This window comes from Papaver somniferum, unplaced genomic scaffold (assembly GCF_003573695.1).
Source record: "Papaver somniferum cultivar HN1 unplaced genomic scaffold, ASM357369v1 unplaced-scaffold_118, whole genome shotgun sequence".
Taxonomy (NCBI): Eukaryota; Viridiplantae; Streptophyta; class Magnoliopsida; order Ranunculales; family Papaveraceae; genus Papaver; species Papaver somniferum.
This window is the reverse complement of record NW_020620825.1, coordinates 10,940,081-10,959,556: the sequence shown is the minus strand read 5'-3', so window position 1 is coordinate 10,959,556 and position 19,476 is coordinate 10,940,081. Positions and strand designations below refer to the sequence as shown.

At 41.9% G+C, this 19,476-nt stretch overlaps 1 protein-coding gene across 1 annotated transcript; it reads right to left on the bottom strand.

Annotated features, from left to right (window-relative positions):
* Positions 1-2,716: 2,716 nt before the first annotated feature.
* Positions 2,717-18,559, bottom strand: LOC113330491. Its single transcript, XM_026577296.1, has 4 exons — positions 18,287-18,559; positions 3,669-3,897; positions 3,361-3,513; positions 2,717-3,086 (listed from the first exon to the last, which is right to left on the bottom strand). The coding sequence occupies exons 1-4, from the start codon at positions 18,453-18,455 to the stop codon at positions 2,717-2,719; spliced, it is 921 nt and encodes a 306-aa protein (XP_026433081.1). The 5' UTR covers positions 18,456-18,559.
* Positions 18,560-19,476: the final 917 nt, after the last annotated feature.

Here is a 19,476-nt window from a genome sequence, read left to right as displayed (position 1 = left end):
AAGCTTTGTTCTACTTACATATATTTGTTCTATCAAAACTCAATCTTTTCTCAAGAAAAATAAGCAGAAGAACCCACTACTTTATTGAGAAATTTTTTGATGGGGGCGAAATCCGAAGGGGGCATGGGGGACAAATGATATGTTGATACATGTCTTTGATTCCCATGAATTCTGTTTCCAATAATATAAAGAAATGTATTTTTGGAAAGAAAACTTGTTTTCTTAATTGTTGTTGGTATTATTGGAAACAGAATTGATGGGAATCAAAGACATGTGTCAACATATCATTTGTCCCCCATGCCCCCTTCGGATTTCTCCCCCATCAATTGACCTATGCTAGAATATCCTGATCTTTACAAGTGTTATCTCTCAGCCAACATTCATAGAATTTCCATGTCCTGCTCTCATAAGAGTATTAGAAGTAAGATTGAGAAGTATGGGAAAATAATCAGAACCTATTTGAGGGAGACGAAAAATATGAGAATCTGGAAAGTAGATTAACCAATCAGCACTAACCAAAGCTCTATCCAATCTTGATTTTATTCTTCCAGTGCCATATTTGTTACTTGTCCAAAATGGATTACCATGAAAGCCCAAGTCACTTAACCATGCATCATTAATATGTTGAACAGTACTAGAAGAAGCACTATTTGTATTTCTATCCTCTAAGTTAAGAATAATGTTAATTGTCCAAGAACAATCCAAGGAAATTTAGGATTATCTTTTCCTAAACTTTTTATAAGATTATATTGTGCATTTCTAAGATTAGAGTAAGGAGTGTCGTACATGCATGTAAAGAGCCACTCAGGTTTAGAAGGGTCACTAAGTATTAAGCAATGTATCATGTTTTTGTCATGTACAACTATTTCAAGGTTAAATTCGTATTTCCAAAGAAGGACAAGGCCTCCAGCTCTACCTACCTACAGTAGGAACATAAAATAAGTTGGAGAAATTTAAGGGTTCAACATATCAAGATTTTGTCAGAATCTATCTTTGTTTCAGACAGAAAATGATATTAGAATTTTGAAAACATTTTAAGTCCCTAATATAATTTTTAGAGTTTTTATTGGCAAAACCATTATAGTTCCAACTGATGATTTTCATGTTGTGACATATTGATACAAAAAGTAAACATGGATTTTTTAACAGATAAATCAGCTACACGGGATACTTTGAAAATGAACCAATTATTAACTTTGCAAGTATTAAAATTTTGATTTGATAAAAATAAGTTTATAAAGTACCTGAGACTCCCCGATTGCACTAGTAGATTATGTACTTACATGGATGGCTTTGTGAGTTGTAGAATTCTATAAATAATTAAAAAAAAGAACCTTCTACCTAAAGTTCGTCTCCAATCCCCTAGATCTTATCTAACATACTTTATTTAAATTTAGAGACAAAATGATGATGTGGACTTAAGATCCAAGGTCATGAAGAAAGTCTAATCTAGACTTTCTCCTTTATCCCCATTTAGCCATATCATTTTTCTTTATGACCTTGAACCTTGCATTGAAGATGAAAACCGACACTCACAATAAAAAGTTTGTAGGCCCCGTCCTTTCCCACATGGACTAGCAGAGGCCCATGTTTTGTATGGGTCATTTTTTATAATGTCCACTCTTATCGGTTTGTTCAGATTTTTCAATAAGAATTTGCTAGGAAAAGTCTTAGATCCTAGGTGTCATGATATTTTAAGACCTTTACCGCTTATATTGGAGATGCTCTTACTTCACTTAATTAGGTACTAAGCGAACTCTCTTCCTTGAATATCAAATGGTGTATAACTTAAGACGAAGTCACTCGTGCCTTGAATATGTCTTTAAAAACCATAAATACTTTTTTTATCGAAAGAGGGGCTTTGGAACACCCCTAAATTTATTTATTAAATTACCTTGTTCAAATTGAGGTTTGGATTGCTACATAGTGAAAGTGGTAGATAAAAATACCCTTATGTTTCATCATTACACATTGCACACTAATACAACAAATCTACAATGTGAATTTTTTGATCTACATGAAACTGAATAAAATGGACAAGACTAATATGAATAATGGTATTTTACTTATTCTTTATCCACTTAGAGAATTCTTCTTCGTTAAGATAAAATCCTTTGCAGAAGAAGTAATTTGCACTAATCACTGTAATCACGATCCATTCTAATAGCATTGATCTTCTTTGTATAAATCTTGATTATCGTCACGTCAGAATTGATCGTCTTCAAAGATATCTCATCGGATTATAACGAAAGAGCCCGAAGACTATAATAAAACGCACTAGTGGCGATTTGAATTGGAACTATTATCAGGCATGTAATAGCCATTGTACACAAGAACACCAACATAAAAATAAATTCTAAAACCTAAATCACAATGTGATTTTATTGAAAACAAAAAAAAGATAACTATTCTACAATCCCAAATTTATTCGGAAAATCAGATATACCGAATCCAATCTCTAGGTTTGAAGAAAAAGAAGATGATTTTGGAAAACCTAAGATTGGATAATTGTTTACAAAAAAACGATTATGAAGAGGATTTTGGAGAGAGAGAAAACAAACATCAATACTAAATAATCAAACAACCAAAGATGTTCATTTACTAGACAGTACATACACATACATATACATGTGATGTGATCAATCTTTTACATATATGGTATAGAATTATAAATAGTTTTGTTACTTGTATAGCTACTTTAAATAGTTAAAGCAATTCAATTCTTGCAAGGAGTGAGATTACAGCGAACAGCAGTGTTGTTGTTGTAGGCAAGACCAGAATTAGCTCTCTTAAATCGTAATGCAATTTGGAGTGCTTGTCGAGTTGAGCCCATCAAAGCCGAGTTCAAGCGTTCCACGACACTTATTGTAGGGTACCTAAACTGAAGACTGTTGTATGAATTGAGTAGTGCAGTGGTCCCTTCCCTCAGGAGTGTCCTGTAAACATCCCCTTTCCCCTGAAGTCCCTTCCATAATGTCATGTCTGTCCCGTACCTCCCCGCAGCGATTAGTCCGAAAGCAACTGCTACTTTTGTATCTGGTCCCACTACGTTCCAGTGACACTTATGCTCTGCCTTTGTCCATTCCCTACATTCAGTCCATGAAAACTGAAAATCAAATTTCGTCTTGCAATGTGGAGTTGTGGACAGTAGAAACAAGTTCACAAAAATTACGAGTCTAATTATGTTTAATTGGAGCTTGTCCTAGTTAACCTTGTAAGTGTAATAAAGACAACTCTCTCCATAAGTTCAAAATATACAGAGAAAATGGTAGTCTTGCGTTCATGTATTAACCATCTTTTGAATCAAAAAAAATGAAAATTTCATAGATAAGGAGACAAAAGAAAGGTTAGCGGACTTACCCATATGGACATGCCGAAGCTTGGAGGAAAGGCATGGAAGGTAATCTGGCAGTAGGAGGAGGTGATGGTGCATGAGGAAGAGGTAAAGCAGGACGACCAGCATCACTACCTGAACCAGGGAGAGGGTTGGGAGTGGTATTTTGGCAATAGGATCTGAGGGTACAGGAAGAACAGGTGTAGTCCCACTACCACCACCTGATCCAGGTAATGGGCTTGTAGTTGGTGGTGATGGTGGACTAGTAGTATTAGATGCAGAGCAAAATGACATTGGTTTGGAAGGTTGAGCTAGCAAGGAATCCACAGCATACATTTCCATATTGAACATGCTGAACATAAGTCTTAAACTTCGCGCTGGCCCAGCAGCTGCCCCGCAGCCTGATGATGCATCAGTGCTACCAACGAGCTGAGCATAACAACCACTTAACTTTGGGTTGCCCTCAAAACTCATTGAGTAACTCCCAACCATATTGGTAGTCTCCTCCTTCATCATTGTTACTTGCCCATCGATTCCGCTACATGTTACTGCCACTTTCATACCTACATATAAATGTCCACCGTCAGTCTTAAGCAACTTTTAGTTGAACGCAGAACCTATATTAAAAAACATCTAACTTCTCCCAGCTTTAGAGGATACGTATGAACACAAAGATCTGGTGTCATCTGAGTATTCACAAATAATGTGCGCAGACTCATGACAATACAATAAATAAGCTGTGCCTGAGGGGAATGGATAGGTTATGTCGAATCCTTGACTCAGAGTTCTAATACTCTTCCTCGTCTCATCAACTACAATCATTGTTCTTGGATCATACAATAAGATAAATAGCGGATGAAATATAAAATGTACGAACATGATATACCATAAGTATCGAATTGAACATATAAAGTGTAAATGCATGAATATAGATGAAACGATTAACTTATATGATTCATCACTCAGAACTCTGTCTACGGGTTTGGGTTTTTCATTATATGTATGAAGGTTACAGAAATAGTCGAATGATTGTGAGACCAATATAAGCCTGCGTAGCAGGAGGAACTTCACTTACACTTTCTCTATCTCTTTGTCTCTCTGCTATTCTCCTCTCAATGTTTTTCGGCCTCCCTCTTCACTTGGGAGATAGGGGTATTTATAGGGAGGTTACGTGGGGTCCACTTCTGAAGCCCGTTATAACCTTATCCTCTTGTGTTTTGTGCCACTCACGCAGAAGTCTTCATGTTCTCGGCTGCATCTGCGTGTTCTGTCTGGATACGCAGTATTATCTGCGCTTCCAATACAGGCTGACTGACACGTATGATGTTTGAGGGTATTTAATGCGGGTAGTTGAGATGTTTGTCTGCGGTAGACAGCTGTCTTCTGCCCCTGTCTTGTCTGCGTCAGTCTGACTATCCCAAGCCGTAGATCTTAGATCTTTCTAGGGATAGGATAAAGTGACTCTTGGCTGTCCACGCGTGATATCATATCTTGATGCCCTTAGCCGCATGTCCTCCACGTGTGTCTTTGTGGGCACGTGGCGGAAGATGAAATGTGTACCTACAATTTGCCCCTTTCCTCCTACTGGGAGGTTAGTCGAAGTGGGAAGAAAAAACGTGTTACTCTCTTCATCTTCTCTTTACTATTTTCCTATATTTTAGGGCACGTTCCCCACTATTTGTAATAACTTCTTCTTGGGTAGTGGGGCGGTTTTTATTTCTCTTTGCATAAATATATGAGAAGGAATGTGAAAATTCTATAATCATAAATTTCATTCCTTCTCTTTCCTCGGAATTTTCATTCTTTGTTCTCTGCTTTTGTATCCTTGTTATTAACTGTTGTTGCTGCTACTGTTGCTCCTCAAAGTTTTCTGCTGCTGTTGCTACTGTTGTTCGTCGAGGTTTTCTGCTGCTGCTACTGTTGTTCGTCGAGGTTTTCTGCTGCTACTACTGTTCGTCGAGGCTTTCTGCTTAATTTTTTGTTTATAGGTAGGTGGTTTTACTGTGTCTTGATTATCTTTTAATGAACTGTTGCTATATGTGTTTGTGATGAAGAACATATATATAAGTGTGTGTATGATTGCCCCTGTTCGTTATTACAAACAGTAGTGATTTCTTCCTTCGTATATGCTTGCCCCTATTTGTTATTTCCCCTTTTATTTAGGGTTTGTTCTTATTTTCTATCTGGTTCATGATTATGAAGAACTGGATGAATTTGGGTTTTTTGATTTCTGTTTTGTCTTCGCGGAAATCTGAAACTTCTTTGTGTACTACGCAGACATGGCTGACCGTCCGCGGGTTTCTTATCAAACTCCACCGCCTAGTCCGCGTAGATCTCCTCCGCGTAGGGATCCTGATGTTTCTCCGCCTGGTGGAGGTTCGTCTAAATCTTCCCAAGGTGATACCCGCGTTCATAGGGTTTCGTCTTCTTCTGGTCAGAGGCACTTACCTTCTAATAGGGGTGAGTCGCATAGAGGGAATACGGAGAAGGGGGACCGGCCAAAAGAGGCTCCTGGCTCCCGGTATGTTGTTTCTCGTCCCTTAGTTAATCCGCGTGATGATCCTAAGAGAACGCGAGATGTCCTACCTCTTCGATCAGTGGCGCCTCCTTCCGCGTCTCATCAACATCCTCTACCTCCCCCTCCAGTGTCTCAACTCAAGGGGAGGTCTTCGAAAGAAGTGGTTTCGAAGACTGATGTATCTAAGGTTCATCCTAAGAGGAAAGATTCCGAGAGAAACCCTTCGAAGGGTTCTGCGCCTGATCTCGTGGAGGAGGAAGATATTTCTCAGGAAATACATAGCGTCGCTGTTGGGGAGAAGAAAGTGACCTTCAAACATATTGATCTGGAGGTTTTCAAGGAAAAGCATGGTCTTCAGCTATTCGATGTTCATTTTTACGCTGCTGATGATGATATTACTTATGAGATGATATCGACATATAAGTTTGATGAATTTCATCTGCTGACCACGGTGGGGGACTTTGAAGCGGGTCTTATGTTGCCTTTGTACAATTCTGGGGATTCTTTTTATTATGATGTGCTGGCTGGTCGAGAGGGTTCTTCGAAGAACACACACTGTCGCTCTATTTCCCAACTTCATGGGAATTATCTTCGTGCACTGAGGGAGTGTTATCTTCGGAGCAAAGGAGAGACAATGATGACTCTTTATGTTCCCAATCCTGAGGAAAGGGAGTGGTATACGCCTGATAATTTTAACAAGTCTTTCGGTGACTATGTTAACAGTAGGAATCGTAAACCGTGGAGTGTGAGTCTTCGGAATATTGCCGCTCCTCGTGGTGAGATCCGCCTTCTGAGTGAAGTAAGTGGTGCTAAGGTGAAGTACGTCCCGGGTATAGAGAATTATACTAACAAACTGGTGTTTCCTACTCGTGAGCGGATCAAGCGTGATCATGACTATGAATGGAACGCAACTGTTATTGAGGTTGTTGGTCCCTGGGCTTGGGGGTGGGTTCCAGGTCCGCAAGGATGGCGTCCTACCGCAGATAACCAGATACGTGTGGCTCCTCCTTCTCGTTATGGGAATTTCCGTCCTTGGCATTTGAATTTTGAGGGCATGAATTTCCAATATGCCCTCGATGTTGTTGATGGAGATGACGAAGAGAGTTTCGATGCTGATCTTCAGGCGAAGAATGCTGCGGTTGTCAAGGTAAAATTTCCATATGCCTTGTCCTTTAGTTGAGGCAGTTTTAATTCTTTTCAAAGTCAGGGATTTTTATTCTTGTGCGTTTTCTTTTTAGTCGACGAAGAAGAGGAGGATAAATCCCAAGCAGTCCACCACCGCAACAATCGAGGAGGCGGAGGTTTATGAAGAAGTTAACAGTCCTGTGACTGAGCTTGGAGAGGATGAAGATATGTATGATATGGAAGAGCGTACTGATACATCCCCTCCAGGTCATGATGATGAAGAATTTGTTTAAGGGAATATTACCGCTGGTGGCAGCGGTATTGGTGGTGAAATTAATCCCGCAGGTTGTCATGATGCTGGTGCCGAAGCTAATCCTGCGGGTTGCAATGATGCTGGTGATGATAACACTGGCCTTGGTGATGAGGGTGTTGGTGGTGAAATTCCTGCTATGTCTCAGGAGTTTTCCTTTGGTCGGATTTATTCTGCAGAGGATAGTTTTGACATAAACGCTGCCCTGGGCCTGGCTTCTGAGTTCAACCTGCTTTCCCCAAACGATGATTGGGATGTGCTTGGTAACTCTAGCAAGGCGGATGGAAAGGGCAAGGGAGTCTTGGATGCTAGTGATGTTCCAGAGGGGAGCGGTGCTAGATACCTTCCAGATTTGGATGCGGGAGTAGCCTCGAACTCTTCGGGTGCTAAATTCACAGACATGGGTAAGGCCTCGGTTGGGTTTTCTGGAGATGATTTTCCTCAGTCACTGATCCTTGAGGGTGATGATGCCATCTTAGCTTGGTTTAAAAAGAAGAACTTGATGTTCGTACCCAATCCATCTCCTGTGGTGGAGGGTGAGAAGAAATCTGATGCCTATACCCGTAAGATGATGCAATTGTCTCCCGAGGACCAGGTTGCAGAAGCGTGGGATAAGAATCTCCGGGCCTTGGAGGCTGCTCTAGTAGTCGACGCTCCCTCGACTGTTGTTGATATGATGGTGTTGGCTGATGGGTATCAGTATGGATTTCCCCAACATCGGATGTTAGAGGTGAGTTCTCTCATCATTTTGCCTTGTCTCAATTTTTAGCAATTTTTAGAGTCAGGGTGTTCTAATCTTCTGATTCGCAGATGATGAGGAGTGAGCATTGCAATCACATGTTGTACCAGTTTTTTAAGGCCAAATCCCTTAAGTTGGAGGCTAAGCTTCGTCTTCGGGAAGAGGATATTACTCCGTCTGAGACTGTCATTGCTGATAGGGATAGGGAGATATGTGAGTTGAAGAGTCTCCTCAAGGCTAAGGATCAACAAGGCAAGGAGGAGGAGAAGCTTCGCTTGGATCTTGCTATGGCTCGTAGTGAGTTGGAGGAGGCCAAGAAGAATTCTTCGGCTGTTACAGGTTTGATTATCTGTTCTCTTCCTTGCTGTTGTCCTTTACTGTAATTAGTGTTCTGTCTGAGTCTCCCTCCCCCACCCTATCTTCAGTGGGTGGAGTTCCTGAGTTAGTATGGCTTCAGAAAGAGCGGCAGCGTCTGAAATCTCGCATCGCAGAGTTGGTAGAGAAGATAAAGAGCGAGGCTTATAAGTGGAATGCTCGTGACGATGAACATAATGCTCTGGCAGAGGAGTGGCGGGTCAGACGAGTCCAAATGATTGATATGCAGAACAAATATAACAATGATCGTCGTCTGTTTAATGGAACGTTGTTTTAGACGCGTGATAATCTTCGTGAATCCCGAGAACAGGTCTCATCATTGGAAGCTAAAATCAATCTCTTGGAAGAATAATTGCGTCAAGCTCGTTCTTCTCAGTCTTCTGATGTTAAAGATTACATTCAACGTCTTGGTAGGGAGAGAGATGACGCTAGGGATGAGGCTGGTGCTCTTAGCAAAGCTTTAGCTGCGTCTAGGGCTGATGTGGTACGCCAAGATGAGTCTGAGAGAAATCTTGAAGTAAATATGTATCGTCTCAACAAGGGTCTGGAGGGTTTAAACAATGAGGTCAACCATCTTCGTCACTTGGATTCAATGAAACAGGTAGAATTAGATGCGAGTCAGTACGCCCTTTCAACCCTTCAAGCGGATTATAAGAAGTTGTCAGATGAGTATGATTTTCTTGATGAAGCCCGTGATGCTGTTGTTAACGAATATGAAATAGCTTCGGCGAGAGTCGAAGGTATATGCTTATATTATCGAGTGTGATTCTGTAATTTCCTGGACCTAACCATCTGCATTTTTCTTTTCCTTGCAGAGCTCCAGGGACAGCTTCGCACTGCAAATGAAGAGCTTGCGGAGGCTCAATCTCAATTAGTGCATCAGGAAAGCCAGATTAATTATCACAAAGGTTTAGCTACAGCAAGGGACGAGGCTGCCCAAGCCGCTTCGAAGGAAGTGAGTCGCCTTTCCTCGTTGTTGTCAAAGGCTGAGATGATGAATACTGTTATTGCGTACAAGGCTCGGTGTCAACTAGTGGAAGAGACTAACAAAATTCTGGATACATCGAGTATGATCTTAAGACCGAGCATGGCCTTATCAAGAGCTATCCGCGCCGTGAGAAACCCCCGCCCCTACATCTGGTTCTTCAGGGCCTTCCTCGGGTGGGAGCGTACCTTCAACGCAGAAGGGGAAGATTGCTAAACCTGCTGGTGGGGTTGAACCATCCAAGTAGATTTTTGTAGAGAGTTGATCTTTGTTGATTATGAGGCTTCGTGAGATTCCTTTTGTATTTTTTGTTTCCGCGTATCATTGCCAAGCCTGTAATCAACTTTTAATGAATTGATCATTGTTATGGTTAATTTGGAATATAACTGAATGTAATCAGGGATAGTGAAGTGTTTGAGTGCGAACCCGAAGATATGTGTATCTTCGTGAACGTCTTGAGACCTGTCACCCCGCTGGCTAATCCTGGGCCAGAGGATTCCCAGACGGTGGGGGTCGGGGCAGCGTTCTAGGATATGAGTTGTTTGGAATGTACGTTCATTCCGTCAACCCGCTGCCATAAGATTGGTTGGGTATCTTTTCTGCTGGATGCCTTCCCCATGGTCCTACACTTATAGACGCTGATAGGGGAGTCCCGAGAGATTGTAGGTGACTACTTTCCCCAAGTAAAATAGAACAACAATTAACACCAGTGTTTACGTGGTTCGACAGCAGAGTGTCTACGTCCACGGGTGAAAGAGGGTTAAAGTGTCTATTCAGTTTGTTGAGTTACATTTAGAAGAATTCCATTGATGGAACCTCTGAGGTAGTAAATAGTAAAAAACAGGAGGATGAAGTATTGACGCGGAGGCTGTATTTACAGGTGTAGGGTTCTCGTGAGGTGTTATATTTACACGCAGTCGTCTTGTTACTATGTTGCTCCATGTATTGTGACTATTTTTTGCCAAAAGTTTGCTTGATTGATAGGTTGAGGTTTGCTATTCCTCTCTCAGAGATAGAAACATGTCGATCGCAAGCGTCGTTTTCTTCTTCTGGCGCTCTTCACGCAGATGCAGGTCTGCGTTGCCCTCTACGGGTAGTATGGCTTGAGATATTTTGCATTCCATGGGTGTTTGAGGATCTCCCCTTTTAGGTTGCGCAGATAATAAGACCCATTTCCTGCAACATCATGTATGACGAAGGGTCCCCCCCATGTTGGTGCTAATTTCCCCACTTCTTTTCTCGTTGGTATTGGGGAATGGTCCTCAGCACATACTGCCCTTCTACGAAATTTCTAAGCTTAACCCTCTTATTATACTCCCTTGCTAGTTTCCTTTGATAGTTTTCCATTTTTTGTAGTGCTGCCTCCCTCCTCTCTTCTAGATCATCCAACCTTTCCAACATCATGTCCGTGAGGTTCTTCTCCCATGCTTCAGTCTTCGTAGTTGGCATGATTATTTCTGTTGGGATAATAGCTTCGGCTCCATAGGTGAGTAAGAATGGGGATTCTCCCGTGGCTGATCTTCGAGTTGTCCTATAAGCCCACAAAACGTTGTGTAGTTGCTCACACCAACGCTTCTTGTATTCGTCCAACTGCTTTTTGAGGATGAGTGCGAGGGTTTTGTTTGTGGCTTCTGCCTGACCATTGCTTTGAGGGTAAATTGGTGTTGACTTGTTCTTTCGAATTTTGAAAGTATCGAAGAGTAAGTCGATGTTTTTTCCCTGGAATTGCTTGCCATTGTCAGATACAATCTCAGCTGGTATGCCAAACCTGCAAATGATGTTTTGAAAAATGAATGTGAAGACATCTGCGTCTCGGATCCTTGCCAGGGCTTTAGCCTCTACCCATTTGCTGAAATAGTCCGTGGCCACTATCAAAAATCTTCTCTTCCCTGATCCTTCGATTAGGGGACCCACGATGTCTATGCCCCATTTTGAGAATGGCCAAGGGCTGTCTACTGGGTTCAACATTGTTGCGGGTGCGTGGATTTTTTTGGCGAAACGCTGGCATTCTTCGCATCTTCGTGACATTCTTGCAGCGTCTCGTATCATTGTTGGCCAGTAATATCCTTGAGTTTTCGCCTTATCTGCTAGGGATCTCATTCCGCTGTGATTGCCTGCGTCGCCGCGGTGTATGTCTTTCAAAATCAAATGTCCTTCGGATCTGGATAGGCAACGTAATAATGGTCCGAGAAAAGATTTTTTGTACAAAATTTCTTTTCTCAGATCATATCTTCCTGCCTTTGACTGTATTTTTTCTGGCTTGCTTTAGATCCGAGGGTAGTATTCTTTCTTTTAGGAAAAGATGAATCTCAGATCTCCAATCTTCTTCTTTGCTGAAGTCTTCATCTTGATCTGCCTTAGTCATGATGTCGTCTTCTTGGAAATCATCCACGATGAATTCTCCCACGTCATCATCTGCAATATCTTCCTCTGCGTGGTTCCTCTGCTGTGCAGCGCAGAGTTCTTGAATATCAACTGAAGGCTCGTAAATCCTGGTTACTTTGATTGCTTTGACGTCCTCGTTTCTGAGCATCGATGATATGTAGGCCAGGGAATCCGCGTGCCTGAGTTCCTTCCTTGCCATGTGTCGGAATTTGATGTTTGGGATTTGTGATGCCAGTGTTTGCACCAATTCCATGTATGCTGACAATATTCTGTCATAAACATTATATTGCAACCCTATTTGTCGAATGACCAGCTGTGAATCGCTTGTCAGACGCACGTCAGTTATGCCCATTTCTATTATCAACTGAAGAGCATGCACCACTGCTTCATATTCAACTATGTTGTTGGTATGCCACTTGAATTCTAACCTGAAAGCATGTATGATCCTGTCTCCTGTTGGGGTGGTGATTACGATGCCTATCACCGCCCCTTCTTTATTTTTCAACCCATCTACGAATACTTCCCATAGCATAGGATTTTTTGGTTCCAAGATGTCTATAGGATCTTTACCTTCGTCAATTTCTGGTAGTCCTGCTGCCTTTCGTCCTTCGATGATGACTTCTTCGCAGTTATCCAATGGTAAGTCTGCTAGGAAATCTGCTAATACTTGTGACTTCTGAGAGTGTTGTAGCTCATGGATGATATTGAATTGATCTAGGTGAGTATTCCATTTTGCAATTCTGCCTACTTTTCCTGCGTTTTTAAGGACTGCTTCTAGCGGAGCTTTGCATGGGACGCGGACGTAGTGAGTCAAAAAGTAAGTTCTGAGTTTCAGGGTTGCCCATACTAATGCCAAGATGAGCTCGATCTTCGTGTAGTTCCTTTCTGCTGCGTTCAGAGTCTTGCTGATGTAATAGATGGGCTGCTCTATCTTCGTGTTGGTTTTAACCAATACTGCGCTGACTGCATCTTCTGTTGCTGCTATGTATAGTGCCAACACTTCATCAGGGTCTGGTTTTTGTAATATAGGGATCTCAGCCAGGTATTCTTTGATATTTCGAAAAGCTTCCTCGCACTCTGCCGTCCATTCGAATTTGCTTCCTTTTTTGAGAATGTTAAAAAAGTGCTTACATCTATCCGAGGACCTGGATATGAACCTCCCCAGCGCAGCCAGCGAACCATTGAGTTTCTGAACCTCTTTTAAATTCTTTGGGGATGGCATTCTTACGATGGCTTCAATTTTAGCGGGATCGACTTCAATGCCCCTCTTCGTCACCAAATATCCGAGGAACTTTCCGGAAGTGACACCAAAAGTGCACTTCTCTGGGTTTACCTTCATGTTGTGCACTCTCATTGCTTGGAAAATATCTTTTAGGTCTTGGTGATGATCTTTGCGCAGCTTGCTTTTAACGAGCATATCATCCACATATACTTCCAGCGTACTTCCAATCCATGGTTTGAAAATTGCATCCACCATTCTTTGGTAGGTTGCCCCTGCGTTTCGCAGTCCAAAGGGCATTCTTACATAGCAATAGAGGCCGTGTGGTGTATAGAATGTTGTATGTTGCTGATCTTCTTCTGCTAGGAATAATTGATTGTATCCAGAGTATCCATCCATGAATGACATTTCTTCGTATCCTTCAACTGCCTCGACAAGTTGGTCAATGCTTGGCAGTGGATAGCTATCTTTAGGGCAAGCCTTATTGAGGTTGGTGAAGTCGATGCATATCCTTACTCCGCCATTTTTCTTCGGTACGATGACCATGTTAGAGATCCATGTTGGGTACTTAACTTCTTTGATGAATCCTGCGTCCAGTAGTTTGCGGAGTTCCACTTCAACTGCTCGATGGTATTCTGGAGCTACTTTGCGCACCTTCTGCCTAAAAGGGGGGGGGGTACCTGGTTTTATTCGAAGTTCGTGATGAACTAACTTTGGGTCAATTCCCGGCATGTCCCCCAATTTCCAAGCAAAGATGTCCGCGTATTCCTTTAGAAGTTTGATTAGCGCGGCTTTCTTTCTTCATCCATCAAGGTGCCTATTCTGATAATCTTCGGGTTTCCCTCAGTACCTATGTTGACTTCTTTAGCTGCTTCGACAGGTGTAAACGTGGGTTTTGGTTCCCCCAAGAGAGGAACATTCTTTGATTGCTATTTGGTGGGCTCTCCGTTCTTTTGTCGCGGAGGTGCTTGCTTCTGCGCTGCCAGTGGTGCTTACGTTCAGAAGGCTTTTTCCGGAGATTTCTTCCAGATATGTATCTATGGTTATCTCCTTATTTTTGGCTCTTCGGGACTGGTGCTTTCTTCCGCTCATTATTGATCTGATTCTGTAAGGTCTGACATTCCCGCGCAGTTACTTGGTCTCCTTTAATTTCCATGACTCCCTGGGGTGTTGGGAATCTGAGATATTGATGGTAGGTTGCCGCTACTCCCTTGAGCTTGTGAACCCATCTTCTTCCGATGATGGCGTTGTAAGGTGAAGGTGCATCTACGACGCTGAATCGAGTGTCCACTTTCATGGGCCCTGCGTCTACTTGTAAGACAATGTCCCCTAGGGGCTTTGTAGCTGCGCCGTTGAATCCGTAGATGGTGTAGTAAGATGACAGCAGTTGCTCGTCGTTGAGTTCCATACGTTTGAACGTGTCATAGAACAGGACGTTGACTGAGCTTCCTCCATCGATGAGAATTTTCTTGACATTGCACCCTGCTATTGGGAGTGTGAGGACTAGAGGATCATTATGGTCTTCCATGTCTTCTTCCACATCGTCTGCATCGAAAGTCATGGGCGCGTCCATCCATTGTTCGTGCTCGTTTACCTCTTTCCCATCGATCTTATAAAGCTCACAATAATCTTCGAATTTTTTCTCAATCTCTTCCCAATCTGGGCGGTTAGGGATGGTCCTTGAATCTCTGAACATGAAATCGTGTTGAGGGTGCGGTTCCTTCTGGTAATTGAACCTGCTTGCCTCTCTTGGTTCTATCTTCGTTATCAATCTTCTGTATATATTGCTTCAGGTCTCCTGCGTCGATTAGTTTTTGAATCATTATCTTGAGATTTTTGCACTTTTCTGTTTGATGACCGTTGAAACAGTGGTATTCACAGTATTCCTTGGATTTTTCTGATCTAGGAGGCTGCTTTCCCTTGGACCATGGCCAATCGAAGTTCTCCCTCCCTTTGATCTCTCTCAGGATGCGCGAATAACTGGTATTCAGCTTGGTATAGATTTGATCTTCAAATTTTCGATCACCTCTTCGTCTATCATCCCTTCGTTCTTTCTTTCTTCGTTGGGACGTTCTTCTGTGATTCCTCTTTTGGACCCGCTGGCTTGATCCACGGAATTTGTGCGTGTGGGACGTTGAGTATGAGCTCTGGGATTTTCACGCTGAATTTCTTCTAACCTTGCATGCTTTTCTATGATTATCCGGAGATCTCCTTCGGTGGTAGGGATGGTTCCGTGGATCTCGACAAATAAAGGACTCATCTGTCCATCCCCCATTTGTAGCAGTTGATACTAACCACGGGATCTACGTTGCCAATAGCTTGGCAAATCTTGTGCCATCTATTAGTATATTCTCTGATGGTCTCTTTGTATTTCATCTCCAGCGAGAATAGTTTGTCCATGCCGGTATTGACAACCTTGTTGTACATGTATGTTGCTAGAAATTTTTCTGTGAGTTGGTCGTAGGAGTCGATGGAGTTTGATGGCAAGTTATCAAACCATGACAACGCGGACCCTTTTAAACTTGATGGGAAGTATCTGCACAGTATGGAGTCTTCGTTATCCCAACGGGCCATCATTCGATTATAATATCGAAGATGAGCCGCAGGATCAGTTGATCCGTCATAGCAATCGAAAGCAGGAACGAACACTTCTGCGGTATGGAAGCCCTGGCCAAGTGTGGTGTCAGCGGTGGGGTAGTGTTTGCTTCCTTCATCACTTGCTCTAGCCTTCCGCCTCCCTGCCTAGTCTTTAGCTCCTTGATTTCTGCCAGCATCTCAGCACGCAGACTTTCCATTGCGATCTGGTGTTCCTCATGAATGGTAGATTTTGCTCGTGGGAAGGTGGTACCGTCGTAGTAGTCCGAGTTCTCGGGATTGTAATCAGGGTCTGATCTTTGGTGCTCTCCTTGCTCCTCTTCGATTCAATGGAAGTGGGTTGTTTGCGATCACCATTCTTCTATCTTGATTAGGTGCTACACCTTGGAGTTGGCTTCGTCGCGTTGGTTTTCTACCTCTGCGCTATGAATGATTTCCTTTAGTGTTTGGTTCTCTTGTGCTAATATCGCCACAGCATCTGCGTATGCCTTCTGGTTCTTCCTTAATTCTGTCAGCTCGGCCATCATCTGAGCGGAATGATTTGACCCTTGATTTGGTGTTCCCCCGCAATTCTCATCAGCGGCTATGGTTTGTTCCTCATCCACGATCTGTATTACTGGTTCTGGTGGGTCTAACTGTGCACCTTGGGACCTCGACGGTTGTTGTGAGGGTTGGCCTGCTATTAGAAGCGGTTGCTTGGCTGGAAAGGGTATGTTCTGTTCGTTGGTTAAGGGCATCCCATAGAGGGGTTGTTGTATTCCTGACTCTGCCACGACTTCCTGATGTTCCTGTAGTTGAGCATTGGTTACTCTGGGAGCTCCAACTTTGGATCCGCCAGCTCTTGAAGCTCCTGCTTTGGCTGCCGCGGCATTTACTGCTTTGCTGCGATGATGTTGGCATTGATGGGGGCATGCTTTCTGCATTATCCTGCGCCCTATCCGCTGCCTTTAGCTTTTCACCTCTCTGCTTACTCCTAGTTACCACTGGGGTTGTCCTTGGCATCTCTTTTGAAGGAGCTTTAGCCTTCCCGACATCTTTGCTTCTCTCCATCTTTTAATATTTTCCTGAAAGAGAGAGAAAAAATCACGAAGACAATGGGCCCCACGTGATATCTATTAGCGTTTTGAGTCCTCAAAGGTGTAAAATCTTGAAAATACTTAAGGCGTCCATCTGTGTAGATGACCGCAGATCTGTTCGAAGTTTTGATCTTCAAAGACCTAAAAACTTAGAAAATGCATGAAGAATCAGATCTACTTAGATAAACGCGGATCTGTTCATAATTTTGATTTTCAAAGACGTGAAAACTTAGAAAATGCATGAAGAATCAGATCTACTTAGATAAACGCAGATCTGTTCATAATTTTGATTTTCAAAGACGTGAAAACTTAAAAAATGCATGAAGAATCAGATCTACTTAGATAAACGCGGATCTGTTCATAATTTTGATTTTCAAAGACGTGAAAACTTAAAAAATGCATGAAGAATCAGATCTACTTAGATAAACGCGGATCTGTTAAAAATTTTGGTTTTTGAAATCATGAACGGAAAAAACCATAGTGTTCCATACATCGTTATTTTCAGAAAACGAAGCCTGAAACAAGTCACAGGAGAAGATAAATCTTTTACTGGGATGAAGATCCCTGTTTCTAGCGCCATATTGTGAACACAAAGATCTGGTGTCATCTGAGTATTCACAAATAATGCGCGCAGACTCATGACAATACAGTAAATAAGCTGCGCCTGAGGGAATGGATAGGTTATGTCGAATCCTTGACTCAGAGTTCTAATACTCTTCCTCGTCTCATCAACTACAATCATTGTTCTTGGATCATACAATAAGATAAATAGCGGATGAAATATAAAATGTACGAACATGATATACCATAAGTATCGAATTGAACATATAAAGTGTAAATGCATGAATATAGATGAAACGATTAACTTATATGATTCATCACTCAGAACGCTGTCTACGGGTTTGGGTTTTTCATTATATGTATGAAGGTTACATAAATAGTCGAATGACTTTGAGACCAATATAAGCCTGCGTAGCAGGAGGAACGTCATTTACATTTTCTCTATCTCTTTGTCTCTCTCCTATTCTCCTCTCAATGTTTTTCGGCCTCCCTCTTCACTTGGAAGAGAGGGGTATTTATAGGGAGGTTACGTGGGGTCCACTTCTGAAGCCCGTTATAACCTTATCCTCTTGTTTTTTGTGCCACTCACGCAGAAGTCTTCGTGTTCTCGGCTGCATCTGGGTGTTCTGTCTGGATACGCAGTATTATCTGCGCTTCCAATACAGGCTGACTGACACGTATGTTGTTTGAGGGTATTTAATGCGGGTAGTTAAGATGTCTGTCCGCGGTAGACAGTTGTCCTCTGCCCCTGTCTTGTCTGCGTCAGTCTGACTATCCCCAGCCGTAAATCTTAGATCTTTTTAGGGATAGGATAAAGTGATTCTTGGATGTCCACGCGTGATATCATATCTTGATGTCCTTAGCCGCATGTCCTCCACTTGTGTCTTTGTGGGCACGTGGCGGAAGATGAAATGTGTACCTACGATACGACAGCAACTTTGGTTGTTGCAGTATATAAACGAAAAAGAATAAATGATCTAGTGCAATCAAAATAGAAAAATACCAATATTACTAAATGAAGAAGCATATAAATGTGATGTAAAGCTGTGTGTTGTTTAATTTACCAGAGAGTGGGTAATCAAAGAGACCTCGTTCTCCGTCTTTGCATTGGTCACAGAAGACGGTGCCAGTGACCATAGCATCTCCAACTGTTTCATATACAGCTACTGAAGCTAATAGCACAACCACTAACAAAAATCCGGTATTGGGACAAACATAATTGGAATATTCCATTACACAATGTGGAGAATTTCTTATGAAAATTTGATTATCTTGGATGAAGATTCGAAAGCAAGAGTGAAGAGTGAGATCACTGAGATGGAAAAGTTGAACAGGAGAATGAGGAAGGTGTATGAAGGGATTTGGTACAGAGGGTTCAACTAGAGGGTTTAGATATAAAGTAAAAAAAAGGATTGGAGTTATAAATGTGGTCTAGTTCTACGATTCAACTTTCAACTGCCAAAATAAATGAAGAAGAAAAATGTGAAACCGGAACTGGAAGCAGATGAAAAAGTACGAATTTGCATTCAATTGGCCATTGAATGAATAAACATATATATATATATGTTTACAATTAGTGCTACTTTCTGTCCGCCGGGCAAGGGATGTTCACATTCAAATATGGGTTAGACACCTGTGATATGAGAAGACAAGTGCTCGGAAAATTAAGCTCATTGCGCAAACTTTAATTCTATCGTCTATGAAAGTAGATATGTCCCTTTGAAATTTTTTCATAAATTTTAAGGTCGGTGAGAGAGGAAGCCTACGCCCAAGCAACTATATACAGGAGAACCGACTTATTTAAATATATGCAGGTCTTAAATTTTTAGCTAGTGTAAGTGTACTACTAATATGTTTAAGACTCCGATCTGTCTGTGCGAAACTCGTGACTGTGTCAGTGAGCTAGAGCCAAATTTTGAGGGCAAAGACTTGAATTACCAGACAAATAGAGAAAGACACCTATTTCTAACAGGGGATATTTCCCCGGATTGGATTCCTTTTAAGTTAGTGTCGGTTACCTGTTTGGATACAATTTGGATGTCATGTTGTGGATGGTGAATTTTAACAAAGGGTAAAACAGTCATTTTGGGTGAATATTTAACAAGTATAAAATAGTAATTTTACACTATTGGGAAAAATGGTCATTTTATAATTTAACGTGAAAAATGATATTCATCACTTTTTGGACCAAAGGAGAAATAGCTATTTTACCAAAAGTCGACGTAAAAGGCATAACGGTCATTTTGGACTCAGA